The sequence below is a fragment of the Gigantopelta aegis genome, chromosome 8, assembly GCF_016097555.1.
Source record: "Gigantopelta aegis isolate Gae_Host chromosome 8, Gae_host_genome, whole genome shotgun sequence".
NCBI classification, from domain to species: Eukaryota; Metazoa; Mollusca; class Gastropoda; order Neomphalida; family Peltospiridae; genus Gigantopelta; species Gigantopelta aegis.
Genome location: NC_054706.1, coordinates 47,478,363 through 47,493,978, shown reverse-complemented (window position 1 = coordinate 47,493,978; position 15,616 = coordinate 47,478,363). Strand labels below are relative to the sequence as shown.

The following is a 15,616-nucleotide window of genomic DNA, read 5'->3' as shown; positions in this document are numbered from 1 at the left end:
TTAAGATGAATTGAGTGAAATTGAAAATAACATAATTTACCAATGCTTGTTTCTTTTTTTTCTTCTTTTTTTTTAGGATGCTTTAGCTGTAGAAATGTCAAATTTTATAGCCAAAGAAACAGATCATAGTTCAAAATTACTTGCAGTAAGTAACATCATTACATCTTATTACCTTTAATTTTTTTTAGTCACAACGTTTGAATGTAACAATTTGTTACCTATGGCCAGGGCTAGCTCTGGGTGAGCAAAACATTTCGCCAAATTGTCTATTAAACTTACAAGAATGGCAGAAATCGACAGATATTTTATATAAAATGTTAGTTATTACATGCAATTATTTCGCCAAATTGTCTATTAAACTTACAAGAATGGCAGAAATCGACAGATATTTTGTATAAAATGTTAGTTATTACATGCAATTATTTCGCCAAATTGTCTATTAAACTTACAAGAATGGCAGAAATCGACAGATATTTTGTATAAAATGTTAGTTATTACATGCAATTATTTCGCCAAATTGTCTATTAAACTTACAAGAATGGCAGAAATCGACAGATATTTTTATAAAATGTTAGTTATTACATGCAATTATTTCGCCAAATTGTCTATTAAACTTAAAAGAATGGCAGAAATCGACAGATATTTTATATAAAATGTTAGTTATTACATGCAATTATTTCGCCAAATTGTCTATTAATTATTTCGCCAAATTGTCTATTAAACTTAAAAGAATGGCAGAAATCGACAGATATTTTATATAAAATGTTAGTTATTACATGCAATTATTTCGCCAAATTGTCTATTAAACTTACAAGAATGGCAGAAATCGACAGATATTTTATATAAAATGTTAGTTATTACATGCAATTATTTCGCCAAATTGTCTATTAAACTTACAAGAATGGCAGAAATCGACAGATATTTTATATAAAATGTTAGTTATTACATGCAATTATTTCGCCAAATTGTCTATTAAACTTACAAGAATTGCAGAAATCGACAGATATTTTACATAAAATGTTAATTATTACATGCAATTATTTCGCCAAATTAAAATAAAATTTGCCAAATACTTTCAAAATTCACAATTTTCGAATTTGGCTACTGTCAGTGCTAGCCCTTCTATGGCAATTTTGAAATGTTTTACTGGATTAAAAATGCTCAGTTAAGGCAATTGTGAGCCTGTCTACAGCAATTTAAACCAGTAACTTTTGCAACAATTACACTGAAGTAAAAATACAGTAGTATCACTTTAACCAACAGCAATAATTTTCATCCAGTGGCTAAAAAATGCTATTGGTAAAATTTAAGGTTGGTTTTATGTAACGACACCACTAGAAGACATTGATTTATTAATTATTGGCAATTAGATGTCATACATTTTGTAATTTTGACATTTAGTCTTAGCGGGGGTGGGAATTCTCTTCGGATCAGCTGTTTTCCTCTCTTACAACATTGTGTTTCCTCACATTTTAATCGTCCTTAATTCCTCCAAATGTGTCAGATGGTACAGATTTTAACCTAGGATTTCAAGAATTTCCAGAACCCCTCTAGATTTCCTCTTTATTTTAAATTTCACCAATTCCCACCCCTGCTTAGAGATGAAACCCTCTACATTTTTCCATTAGTAGCAAGGGATCATTTATATACACCATCCCACAGACAGGATAGCACATACCACAGCCTTTGATATACTAGTCGTGGTGCACTGGCTGGATCAACAAATAGCCCAATGGGGGGTCAATCCTAGACTGACTGCACATCATGCGAGCGCTATACCACTGGGTTACGTCCAGCCCCTCGCTATCGGTAAAGTCCGTAACCTACAGCAATTCGTATCACTGCTACAGAAGGTGCCGTCATTATGTTTGAGTCCTATAGTTGCATTCTGATAATTTTGTTGTGGGTGAAAACCATTGGTGAACTTAAATTACCTTGTTGGCCAGGTGTCTTTAAATGTTTATTATTAGGCCAGTGTTTAAAAAGAAATTGTAACAATAGCTTCTTCTTTTCCATAAACATTTTTTAAATGATAAAATTGCCCACTAGCCACATAATTAATTTCTCGAAATTAGGCACCATGTTTCAGACTTGTTGGTAAACATTTTTAAAAGCCATTAAAGAAAGAGTTGTGGGTTAATTATTCAAAAACGTTCGACAGAAGGCCATAACAACTCGGATGACCAATTTTTTAACAAGTTAGTTTCGTTGAGGGACAAACAGTTTCCGTATTAAGAATGCAGGTGCATATGCTGTATTGTTTTGCAGGGAAAGGGGAGGAGACTAGAATATAGCTTCATACAGTGTACTTAAATTTGTTTTGAGCAGTTACAATTCCATCCCTGAAAACTTGCCCCTGCACACACCCTGGGATGAGCTTAAAATCCAGTTGATATAAGATTCAGTTGTCGTATTCTATCCACTATTCATTTGTTACTGTAAATATCAAGGATGAGGTTTTTACTGAAATTGCTTCTGTTGTGTTTCAGTTATTGGAGGCGCAGGAAGCCTACCACAAGAAGGCTTTGGAAGCCATCAAAACTGTGATACCGAAAATGAAAGCAGCAATAGGTAAGATTACAGGCGTACGGGCTTCCCATTTTTGTAAGGGGGCTCACTAGGCATTTTTACATAGATTACAACTAATTTTGAGGGTACAATGATGGAAATACATGGTGAAAAAAAGTCTCAGGTTAACACATTTTGTCCGAATATCTATCATTTTTACCAGAATTTTAAGGTTTTGGAACTGCCCTGCCCCCCCCTGTTGCGTACACTTATAGGTAAGATAGCTGTCACTGACCCTGACACTGAAATGAAAGGTATATTTGTTTTAACACCTTGGCACATTGTAAACTGTGTGGTGTCTAACATATGCACTGAGCTACATCCCACCTCCACTATAGCTGAATACTATTTATTATCTATATAGTTCAACATAACCAAGTTAATAACAATCATATGAAGCACATATGTAATAACAAGTGTGATGACGTAATTTTGGGAAGCGACGTCATAACATGATGTTGCTTCTCCAGTCCTAGCTCAGACTATGACGTCATTTTGTCGTCTCCATCTAGTTGTGACCGAAACATTTTGAGTTGGGTCTTGTTATTCATAAAAAAAAACCCAATAATAATATGGATAATAAAGAAATTATTACACTCGTGTGCGAGTCGTACTGATTTTATGAAACTTGTGTCAGGATTCATGTATTACCCTTGCTCTTGCTCTGGCAATACAAACATCCTGACACTCGTTTTATAACATCAGTACAACACACAAGCTCATATAATAATCTCAATGTATTAAATTGTCGTCATTGCAAGTGTTTGGAAGTACTGCCTTACATTTATTAACGCAAAATATTTTGTCGTTAGCGTTAAGAAATGGACTGTCACACAAAACTGTTAAAAATGCTTAGTATACCCACTCAGGAACTAATTAGTTGTCCTCTGAAAAAATTAAAATGCGTATATATCACTGGGATTTTAAAAAAAAAAGTCATATAGACTATTTTTAAATGTTTTGTTGATAACATTTCCCCTGTTATGTTACCTTGATAACCGTTTAATGAAAACAGTCTATGAATTAAACTTGTTTTATTTCTTGCATTAAATATTAAAAGGATGCATTTTTGTTTTTGAAAGGTACTAATCATTTCAAGATCTTATTTGTACTGTCAGTGGACTGTCTGACATTAATACAAAGTCAAGCATTTTTGTTGGTTTGGTCAGCAATTTTGGAAAATGTTTGCATATTAAAATGCCATTGCATAGACCAAGAAAATGCCTGCCACGAACGTTTCGTTGCACTTGCATTAAGAAACATAAGGCTGATCTTAACTAGGGATAACTATCGTTAATTAGCCTTTCATTTTTAATGGATGTACTAGTTGTCACTTTTTTTCCCTCCCTTCACCCCCCTATCTCCAATCAAATTAGTGACCCATCATTGGTCTTTCAAAGATCATGGCATATCCTGTCCTTTCTATGGGAAAGCCCATATAAAAGAGCTATGTGGCTGCTGCAGAATTGCTCTCCTATACTCTGGACCAAGTGTTGAAGCAACCTTATGTTCGACACCAAATAGCCATAGTTTATAATGTGCTGGTTATGTTAAACAAATGGGGGGTTTTTTTCCTTGAAATAACATGGTGCAGCATTGGTATGTCTGCAGCACTAAGTGTTCCTAGATGGATACCCTAACATGCACTCACACTTAATATTTTTTTTTTTATTTTTTTTATATTATTTATGTCATGATTATTATTATTTATTTTTTTATTATTTTTTTTTTTAAAGTATTTGTTTTACATTGAAACATGTATATTGTATTAGTTTCTATAACTACACACACATTATTTGCAGATAACTGTCCGACAAAGCCGGTGTATGGGATGTCGTTAACAGAACACCTGCGTGTGACGGGACGAGACATTGCTGTGGTGCTTGAGGCCTGTATAAGAACTCTGCTGGAGACTGCCATGGAAGAAGAGGTGACACAATAAATATGTTTTGTTGTCCTGTCATCAAAACAGTTCTGTCATAGCCATTCGTTTTCAGTTACATCAATGACAACAGCAAAATGAGTCATTTTAGTTATTATATCATGCCTGTGAAGACAGTAGTTGCAAACTGTGAAGACAGTAGTTGCAAACTGTGAAGACAATAGTTGTCATAACTCTTGTAGTTGTTGGGGGATAGCTTTATTTAAGTCTGTTTAAGGAACATACAATCTGGTTGATAGCAAGGAATTCTCCTATCAATAGATGAATGGCCAAGAAAACTGATTTGAGTTACTATTATTATGCGGTAAGCTTAGCAAAGCTTCAGTTAATTGAAATTAATTTCCTTTAATAATAAAAAGGTCCTAAAATTTGGTGGGATAAGGGTTAAAGATAAGTGTGCTACCCAATTAATACAGTGGGTTCCCTCATTAGTTGACAGATTACAGTTAGAAGACTGACCAACATAATGGTGTTCTCTTATTCTTACATGGATTATACTTTTAGTTTAGCAGCAAGGGTTCTTTTATATGCACTTCATCACAGACAGAAAAACATATATCAAATATAATTTTGAATGTTAAGTATTGAGGAACTGGGGAAAACCAGTGAATATACTGCATCAGGGTTTCTGCCAGATGGTACGAAGGGTCAAATGACGTACCCTAAAATCCTGGAAATTAATGAATACATTTTTGTAATTTTTAAAAATAATAGTGTGAGAGACTGATGTTTAAAAATTGTCAAAATACATGAAGTAAAATTATTTTTTGGCAGAAAGCCTGTGCATAAGATGATTCTTGGGTGGTCATTTTTTTTTTTTTTAATGATATAAGACATAGTTATCCCCCTTTATGACTTTATATTTTTATGTTGTCATTAATTTGATAGATAAAATGTTATCCTTCTTCCAGGGTTTGTTTAGAATAGCTGGTGGTGCAATGAAACTCAAGAAATTAAAGGTAAATATTTTTGATGATTCTCTTTAGAAACGTTATTATTGTACTAAGAACTCTTCCAGAGAAGTCAGTTTTATTGTGCTTTTTGTTTTGTTAGACAATATACATAACAATTAAAAGTTATGCATGCAAGGGTGGGGGAAAAATAAAAATGTCAATCGGTCCCACATAATGTCATCACTACCGGAGGGGAAGGGGGGAAGAAAGGAATAAAAATACAAATTATAAAATCATTTAAAAGGTGATATTTGCAAAATATTATTTATAAAAAGTATAGTGGCAGAATGCGAAACGATAAACATCAAAACATGAAAGAAAAAACCTTTTGATCACATCAGCGAATTTTTTTTTATATATATATTTTACATAATGGAATAAATAATATAAAACAAAAAGAAATAAAAGTTATGAATTTTAACTCCCATATATGTATAAAAAGTACGAGTATTCAGTACTGTGTCCTGAAAATTAATAAAAGATGACACCATTGAAGCATTTGACAGTTTGAGCTAGCACACATTTGGACAAAACAATTAATAACGGTGTCGCTGATTGGATGACATTTGACCTCTACTGACTCTAGAGTTTGCTGGTGTAGCTATTCTGCTTGTTAACAAAAAAGATGGAAACCTTTTTTTAATTTTAAAGTCCTTTATAATTAATGGATACACTACATTGAACAGTGAACAATAAATACATTTATAGATTATTTCAGTATATTTTATGCTATTTCAAGCAGTTTGTATTTCACAAAAGCCTCTTGCTTCGGACTAGGACACTCGACCCAACAGAGCTCCGTACACAGGTGTTGACAGGTGTTGATTGTAACCAGTTGCAAACTCTGGGTCCTTTGTTTTAATTGGAGTGTAATACCTTGGTAGCTTTCTCACCAAATTGGTGTTATTGTTAACATCTGTTTAATATCGTGACCAGCTCAGCGGCATTGACAAATGTCTAGCCTAGTGGCAGTGGATTGATACTACTGTAGGTTGGACTTATGGCAGACTTAAAAATCACAGACGTCTGAAACACCAGTCATATTGACCACTATTTATTTGTTTATTTATTTATTATTATCTTTAATCATGCACAAGATACTGATGTCTGGGAAGGCTGGATAGGAATTTGTTCCAATAATAGAAACGGACAAGTGCTTTGGACCGACAAGAATAACAAAAGTAGGACCGGCAAACACACGTTTTAAAAAAATAATTTTGGTGTCCGAGATCGAGAATCGGTCCCAGACCATAGAAAAAGGACTTTTCCCCACCCCTGTATGCATGTACCGCCAAAATGATTATCAGTTCAAAAAAAAAAATATAGATATATATAAAAAAAACCACCTGCGTATGAGTGATTTTTGTTTTAGACATGTACAACTTTTATTTCAGGCTTGTTTTGATGCAAACATTGTAGACATGATGGAGTTTAGCACAGAACCCCATGTTGTGGCAGGTGAGAGGATTAAAAATTTTTTTAATCAATAACTATATTTAAAAAGTCCAATACAGTGTTTTAAAACTGTATTTTTGACAGGTTTAGCCTGATACCATCAGATACCACCTTAGTACTGATTATGTCTGTTCAGTCAGTTTGCATTATAAATATTTAGGTTTGCTTACAAATGTTAGTGGTAATATATCTACTGATACAGATGATGATAGATACTAATATATGACAAAATTCATCACATTTTTGCAAATTTGAGGATTTTATTTTGTCCCCATCAGTTCTTTATGTATATAAAAAAAATTTTTTACTTATTTGCAACTGTAATAAAAAAAAGTTTTATTTTCATTAGTTTATTATTAAATTTTCCTTACATTCATTACAATTTAAAAAAACAAAAAATAAAAATAAAAGATGAACTTTTAATGTTATTATTAATAAGTATGTTTCAAGTTTAATTATAAGTATTGTGTGTTATTTGTTTTATGTTCATCCGCAAACTTATGTGTGCTTTTTGTTCAAACAATCCTTAATTTATTATTATTATTATTATTATTATTTTTTTTTTTTTTTTTTTTTTTTTAATTTTTAATTCAAGAATGGTTTGTTTACAGGTGCCTTGAAACAGTACCTGAGAGAACTTCCTGAACCTCTTCTTACCTTCCAACTTCATTCGGAGTTCATGCAGGCTGCTCAGTTGTATGTTCTGGCTTCACATTCAGCCATAATTTGTATTTGATAATAGATATTTTACGAAGAAATATGCTGATATACAAAAAACCCATAAAATATGAATTACAGTTATTACAATGAAAAGTTATTATATTAATGTTTTACTTGTTCGTAATGTATGTTCTGTAATGAAAGAGTTTTATAAAAAGTATAGAAAAGCCATTATTTACACATTTATGAACAAGGAAAGTTAATGTTTCATTGATTACAAATAATCCATTTTGTTTCTAAGGACCTGTGGAATTTTCAGGTCTAGTTTGGTATGTTATAAAAGATTAGATATTCAACAAAATCTACTGATAAACTCTTTGAATATGAAATCTTTGCATAAATTTTGCAATGTACAATCATGTTTTCAATTCATCAAAATATGACTTCTTAAAAAATATTTTCTGTTTTTGGTTTTCAGGCCTCAAAATCAGCAGTTGCAAGCTTTCTGGACAGTTATTTCAAAGTTGCCAAAGCAAAACTATGACAATTTTAGGTGAGTTGTTGATTAAAGGCAATTTCTTTTGAAATGGTAGGTATGTTAGATGTGGAATGTTACCTGCATTTAGTTCAAGTTCGTTGTTTGTGGCCATGATAGAAAGGCTGGGTTTTTTTTTTTTTTTTTTTTTTTTTTTTATTAATTTATTTTTTAATAAACCAAATGTTAATCAGCATTTTTGACATTTTTAAAGAAAATATATAACTTTCATATTCAATCTCAAATAATCAAAGATGGGACATAGCCCAGTGGTAAAGTGCATGCTTGATGTGTGGTCAATCTGGAATCGATTCCTTTTTGGTCGGTCCATTGGATTATTTCTCATTACAACCAGTGCACTACAACTGGTATATCAAAGGCCGTGGTATGTGCAATCCTATCTGTAGGATAATGCATATAAAAGATCCTTTGCTACTAATGAAAAATTGTAGTGGGTTTCCTCTCTAAGACTATTTGTCAAAATTATCAAATGTTTGACATCCAGTAGCAGATGATTATAAAATCAATGTGCTTTAGTGGTGTCGTTAAACAAAACAAACGTTTTTTAACTAAAATAATCAAAAGTTGTTTCTTTTGTAAACTCTTAACGCTGAATTTTCTTCAAATCAACATGCTTGCCATAGACATTATTGCATGGAATCTCATGGAATGTGGGGTGAGGTGGCTTGGGGAGAGGAGGAGCTACAAAGTTCAGGTTATTGTTTTAGTAATGTTTTCTGTTTTATCAATGTTTTCTGTATGAGTTTCATATATTATAGAATTTGTATAATTTTCAGGTATTTGGTGAAATTTTTGTCACTTCTTTGTGAGAAAAGTGAAGTAAACAAAATGACACCCAGTAATGTAGCCATTGTGATAGGGCCGAACCTCCTTTGGTCAAAAGGAGAAAGTGCGTAAGTAATATGGATTTTATTCAATACTTAATAATGTATAATTCATAAGTAAACTTTGTCACGAATATCCTGCAGCATGCAAAATAACATCACACAATTTAAAACTAGTTTGCTTTTACATGTCTTCTTCATTCAAATTTCTTCTTCTTCTTCGTTCAGTATTCCAAGAATTAAAAAAAACTTAATTGCCTGTGAACGTAAACAAAACTCACTTTTGAAGCTATACAAAAAAATAATACTTGGATTGTGTAGTTTCTGTAATACATATCGAAACCAAAAATTATTTTAAGAATATCCAAAAATAGCTGTAATAAATAAAATAATGAACTCTGTATCCATTATTTTCAAGTTTATATTCTTCATCAAATAACTTTCTTTTGTCAAAAATCGTTACGCATAAACTTGATAGTAGCTAGTAATTTGTTCCTATTTTTATTATCCTCTTATGTTTTTGTGTTTTGCTTACAGGCCCAATATGCTCACTACAGGGACTCTTAGTGCCATAATAGAGGCAGTTGTGATGCATGCTGATTGGTTCTTTCCAGGAGGTAAGTTTTATTTCACCTGACAGTAAAACATTTACTAGCCTTCTGATTGGCTATTTATAGTTTTTACTTTATATCATGTCTGTATGTTGAAATAAGACAACATCTTGGAGATGGGTGAGCTTGTTTTCATTTATTTTCCTTTCAGTTTTCTTGACATATAAATGGCTTCTTGATTTTGTAATTGGCAATGAAATCTAATATTATCAGTTGCCTTAAAACCACAGGTACTGTAGTTCAGAAAATAAAAAAAGTTTTGTCAACTGGTGGCCATCTTTAATGTGTCTTGGATTGTTGTACTCATTGAAGATGGTAAGACTTTTTGGTGCAAAGTTTGTTAATGAGTCTTTTGTGGGACCAGGTACTTGTGTGTACCAGTGCATGTCTTTAAAAAAACCCTGACCATTACAAGATTTTCTTTTAAGTTATATATAAAGCACATACATATATCTTTTCCAGTTCTTAGTTGTTATGACTGAAACTTGATTCAGTTAAAATGTATGTTGATTAAAGTATTCAACAACATTAAACTTGCTAATAGAAAAGGTTCCCCATTAAAGTATTCAAAAACATTAAACTTGCTAATAGAACAGGTTCCCCATTAAAGTATTCAACAACATTAAACTTGCTAATAGAACAGGTTCCCCATTAAAGTATTCAAAAACATTAAAGTTGCTAATAGAACAGGTTCCCCATTAAAGTATTCAACAACATTAAAGTTGCTAATAGAACAGGTTCCCCATTAAAGTATTCAACAACATTAAACTTGCTAATAGAACAGGTTCCCCATTAAAGTATTCAACAACATTAAACTTGCTAATAGAACAGGTTCCCCATTAAAGTATTCAACAACATTAAACTTGCTAATAGAACAGGTTCCCCATTAAAGTATTCAACAACATTAAACTTGCTAATAGAACAGGTTCCCCATTAGCATAAGGTATGAATTTAACATGTAAAAGCTTCCCACTCCACCCTACCCCACCAGTTGATTATTATAATGCCCTTAATGCTTATGGGCTAATTGAATAGGGCTAAGTACATACCCATCTATACAGTAAAAACACTAAACTGTTGTTATTATTCTGGGCCAGTTATTGCTTCAACCGGAGTACACTATAGGTTTTTGTCTGTCTGGCTATTTTGGAGAAAAAAAAGGGGGGGGGGAGAGATATTGAGTGAAAATGTTGTGTACGATATAGTTTTATCATGTAGAATTACCAATCAAGTTTGACTTTTATGGGGATTTGCCTGTTTTTGACAATGGTTGACCCTTGAACTTAGAGATTAAAAACACTTTTTTGGACCACATATGATATGTATTGCTTTAGAAGTACTCTCATAATGCTTGATAAAATTTTAATATCATACCCTGCTAATGTAAAATGTGATATTCTATCTAAAAAAAAATTAAATTAATTATGTTCCATCTAATTAAGTTTTATTTCTTTCTTTTTTTCACCATAGTACATACATGGAAGGAAAAGTTAATTCATTTCGAACGTACTTCACTGTATAACTCTGTATGTCCAAACATTGGTCTGATAAAATCATCTTAGGTATTACCCATTTGTAATCAGCAGTAAATGTTTAGAAAACTTCTGAAAATTTCCAAACAGTGGTAAACCATTATGCATAAAGTTTGACCCAGAAGTCAAAACTGTTTAGTGAGACCTTAAGTTAATAAATGTATTTTTAGTCAAACAAAATGGCCAGTTGTCTTTCTTTCTATTAATATTTTTAATACTGGTTTTAAAACAATTTAACAGATTGATGTGCATTATCATCTAATGTATATTATATGCATTTTGTTTAGAGTGCTTTTAACGCTTTTAAAAACAAAGTTATTTTGCATATACATGTATATTTGGATGTGAAGTTAAATTGTTTTTTTACAAAATAGGTTAAAAAGACCTATTCTGGCTGGTATATTTTGTTTCAAAGTTAATCTGTATCTTTTATCTACGTTAATAATTATGCATAGGTCAGAATATATAGTGGTTTGACTGAATATATATATATATATATATATCAATATAACAGTCATACTTTAATTTTCTTAATGAATATCTGCTACCTATAGGCACAATTTACATATTACATGTTTGACATGTGCTTTATTTACCATTGTGCCAGTGCCATTTATAAACACAGCTTATCATAATAACTAATCCAATCCATCTTTCAGTTGCTGTATTTTATTGATTAAAATAATTTACCTTTATAATCTAATATATTTATGAAACCAGTACAATATTTGCATGTTTTCAAGAACATAATCATAATTTGTTTTATTCTTCTTATTGCAGAGTTATACTCTTTTTTTTCCAGTATTGCATTTTTCATGTTCAAATTGAAAAAAGAAGGAAATGTTTAATGAATTTAAACATCATAATTTTGCTTGTTCATATGTTTATTATAGCTTCAGCACTTATTATTTCTATAGTTTAAGGGACATTGTAGTGTTTTTTTAAAATTGTTTTTAATCAGTGTACCTGGTCCAAGTTTCGGGTCATATTGCTGCTTCTAGCTGCTAGTCATTATCATCATAATCATCATCATAATCGTCATCATATCATCATTTTAATCCTCATCATCCTCCTGCACATCATCATTATCATAATCATCATCATCATTTTCATCTACCATTTTTAGTCCTTGCTGTACAATATAATATCAAACAAATATTAACCAGCTTTAATGAATTAGTATAATTAACAAATAAAAAAAACAAAAAAACATCCAACCCAAACAACAAGAACAAACAAACCTATACATACCTCCAAATTAATTAATTTTGTGTGTAGAATGATTCCTTGTTTTTTATTTTATCAGGTGAAAGAAAATTTTAGAAATAACCGTGGAACCTCAGATATTGGCATTTCAGATAAATAAAAAAAAAATTGTAAATATATTAAATGACCGGCCTCGGTGGTGTCGTGGTTAAGCCATCGGTCTACAGGCTGGTAGGTACTAGGTTCGAATCCCAGTCGAGGCATGGGATTTTTAATCAAGATACCGACTCCAAACCCTGAGTGAGTGCTCTGCAAGGCTCAGTGGGTAGGTGTAAACCACTTGCACCGACCAGTGATCCATAACTGGTTCAACAAAGGTCATGGTTTGTGCTATCCTGCCTGTGAGAAGCACAAATAAAAGATCCCTTGCTGCTAATCGGAAAGAGTAGCCCATGTAGTGGCAACAGTGGGTTTCCTATCAAAATATGTGTGGTCCTTAACCATATGTCTGACGCCATATAACCGTAAAATAAAATGTGTTAAATAAAAAACATTTCTTTCTTTCAGATAAATAAAAAAATTTGTGTAAATATATTAAATGAAGCACATGTACCATACAATAAAGATATTATAAATAATATTTGCTGTTCATAAAATAATAACCAGCAGGTTGCCTCCTTCAAACTTTTGATTCTGTTCTGCATTTATAAATGTTAGACATCAAAATAATAATGATTTAAAAAAGAAAAGAAAGGAATGTGCTTCAGTGTCATTAAATAAAGATTCTCATACTAACTTCACAAGATTGAGTCTCTGGTTTAAATAAATCAAAGATAGCCTTCAGGTTAGGACACTGTTGTCACAAGATTTCAAATATTAATCATTAATGAAAAATCTGCTGATATGTCATTAAAGACATCTTCTTTCTTTCTTTTAAGGAACTTGTTATTTTGAGGATATTTGTATTTTACTTCCAAAATAATGTTAAGGTTTTTTTAAAGATGATTTTATACAATAAAAAAGTTAAAAATTAAATACAATTGCAATAATGTCTTTTATTTTCCTGTAAGTAAAAATAAATCCTGTAGTATAGAGTAATGATTTTGTGTGGGAATATTTATAAAATGTACAATAAGCAGCAGTCTTTTTACTTTGTTTGATTTTTTTTTCCCTTCATTATTTTTCTCTGATAATGTGGAGCAGGTGTCTGTTTGTGATGCTCATTCCTTGAACACTACTTTTCATTCTTACGGATTAGATTTTGACTTTCACTTGACATCTCGTGGATCAGCGCCCCTGCCATCCAAGAACGATCCCAGATTTCACAAAACTGCTTTAACCAATCAAACAGCCTCCACTCCCGAATCAAAAGTGGTGCTGTTGCCCGAAGAAAAGGACATAAAGATGGCTCCTATCTCCACAGGAGAGATGGATCTCGACTCTCAGACTCTTTTGCAGCTGAGCAAGATTATGGCTGATGATCCTGTGGTCCCTTTGGAAGACTGTGCCACTGCGACTGTTGGCAATTGTGACAGGGCTTCTGTCTCGTCGACGGAAGGTGACCGAATGCTTGCATCGTCCGTTAGACTCGATAACCGTTCGAATAGCATCGCTACTACTAACACCTCGCTAGACATTAACCACTTGGACATCTCTGCTAGGTCCTCGACTCCTTCCACACCAGTGTCGAAGAGTTTCTACTCTGATGTCTACAACACGGTGTTTGCTCTTCAGTCTCTTGGGGACGACTCGTGGAATGACTATCTAACCAAAGTGCGAGCTATGTGGGACGGTCAGTTTCAGACAACTCCCCTCCGTGAACAGAATAACCACTCGGAAAAGAGCAGTAGGGACGCAGAAGATCGACTTTCGGCATTACAGGAAAAGCAAGGTCAAGGTCAAGGTCAGACAATCATTAACGCTTGATTCAAAATTCAGCTAAAAAAGAAATACTGTATTATTTATTTTTTGTTTTTTAATTTTTGGATCACACTAATAACATAATCTTGATCATATAATATAAATTTCAATTTTTTGTTTTTTTTTGACTAACCAATGAAATTTGTAGATTTTGACCTTGTAGTGACCTCTTTGGTTTTTCATCGGTTATTCTGCCTCACTCCTTCCCTCTGCTTGCTTCCCAGTGGCGTTCTGACTCTATCTGCTTGGGGGCAGTGTTTGCAGCTTACATCTTTGTTGATAATATGCATGGTGCGACCATTGTGTCAACAGACATTGAAGAGACACACGCATGTGAAGATTTTACATTCCTTGATCGAGTGACTTGGATCTTCGGCATGGATTCGAACATCGGCTAGTTTTTCGTTTTATTTTGTTTCTTTTTCTGTTTTTGTATATTGCCAAGTGTGCTACATTTCTCGGTGTTTTGTTTTCATATATTTTATGTTCTTGTCTAGTCTTCTGTTGACCTTGTGTCTGACTATTTATGATGTCCATGCTCGTTTATGGTACATTAAAACATTCAAATAATAATAAAAATCTTTTTTTTTTCATATTTGCTTTAAAGTAATGGTATAAATACATGTATGTATATGTACATAACAGAGTAAACTAACCTATTGTGAAAACATTAAAACTAATAGTACATGAATGTTTTATAAATTCTTCCCATTAGAATAACTACCAGAAATGTATGTATTCTTAATAATAGAACATGTTTTAAATGTATATGACTTGTATACAGGGAAAATATTCTTACTAGTCCTAATCAAGTTACCTTCTGTAAATAAAGTTATAAATTTTATTATTATTATTATTATTATACGGGATGAGCAAGATCATTCATTCATTACTGCCCTTTTCTTTCCCTATATTATTATCCAATCTGTTATTTCTCATATTTAAATACAGTCTTAATGAACAGTAACATTTGAATTATTATTTAATAATGCTCAATAATTCTAAAACAGAAGTTCAAAATGTATATACCTTTTTAGTATTACCTAAATTGCTATGGTGGCAGAATAGAACTAAAACATTTGGTGTATAAGCCTGGCATGGTATAAACTGAATTTTAAAATAGAACTACAAAATGCAAATATACTGGTACAGATAGCAGTCGATTAGTTTTGTCATATTGGTGATGGCTATACTAAGGTTTAAAAGTACATTTCTAACAAATGATAATACGGTATAATTAAAAAAAGAAGAAGAAGCTAATGGTAATGAGTATTAATTGTCCCATCATTGATTAAAATGATTTTTTTTATCTTCATTATCATAGAATGTACTACCAATCAGATGTGTGTGGGGTTTTTTTAAAGAGTGATTTATGTAGTTGGTAGGAAC

The 15,616-nt window shown here is 32.1% G+C and overlaps 1 protein-coding gene across 5 annotated transcripts in view; it reads left to right on the top strand.

Annotated features, from left to right (window-relative positions):
• The window catches only part of LOC121379304 (rho GTPase-activating protein 44-like), a 99,116-nt gene that overhangs the window by 54,647 nt on the left and 28,853 nt on the right, over window positions 1–15,616 (top strand). For 4 of the 5 annotated variants that reach the window (XM_041507854.1, XM_041507855.1, XM_041507856.1 and 1 more), the window contains 10 exons: window positions 77–145; window positions 2,490–2,571; window positions 4,371–4,498; window positions 5,422–5,469; window positions 6,858–6,921; window positions 7,530–7,614; window positions 8,057–8,131; window positions 8,911–9,027; window positions 9,496–9,575; window positions 13,566–14,210. In XM_041507854.1, the coding sequence (XP_041363788.1) occupies window positions 77–145; window positions 2,490–2,571; window positions 4,371–4,498; window positions 5,422–5,469; window positions 6,858–6,921; window positions 7,530–7,614; window positions 8,057–8,131; window positions 8,911–9,027; window positions 9,496–9,575; window positions 13,566–14,210 (1,393 nt within the window). The remainder of the gene's footprint in view (window positions 1–76; window positions 146–2,489; window positions 2,572–4,370; window positions 4,499–5,421; window positions 5,470–6,857; window positions 6,922–7,529; window positions 7,615–8,056; window positions 8,132–8,910; window positions 9,028–9,495; window positions 9,576–13,565; window positions 14,211–15,616) is intronic. The other variant, XM_041507858.1, reaches the window with a different exon arrangement.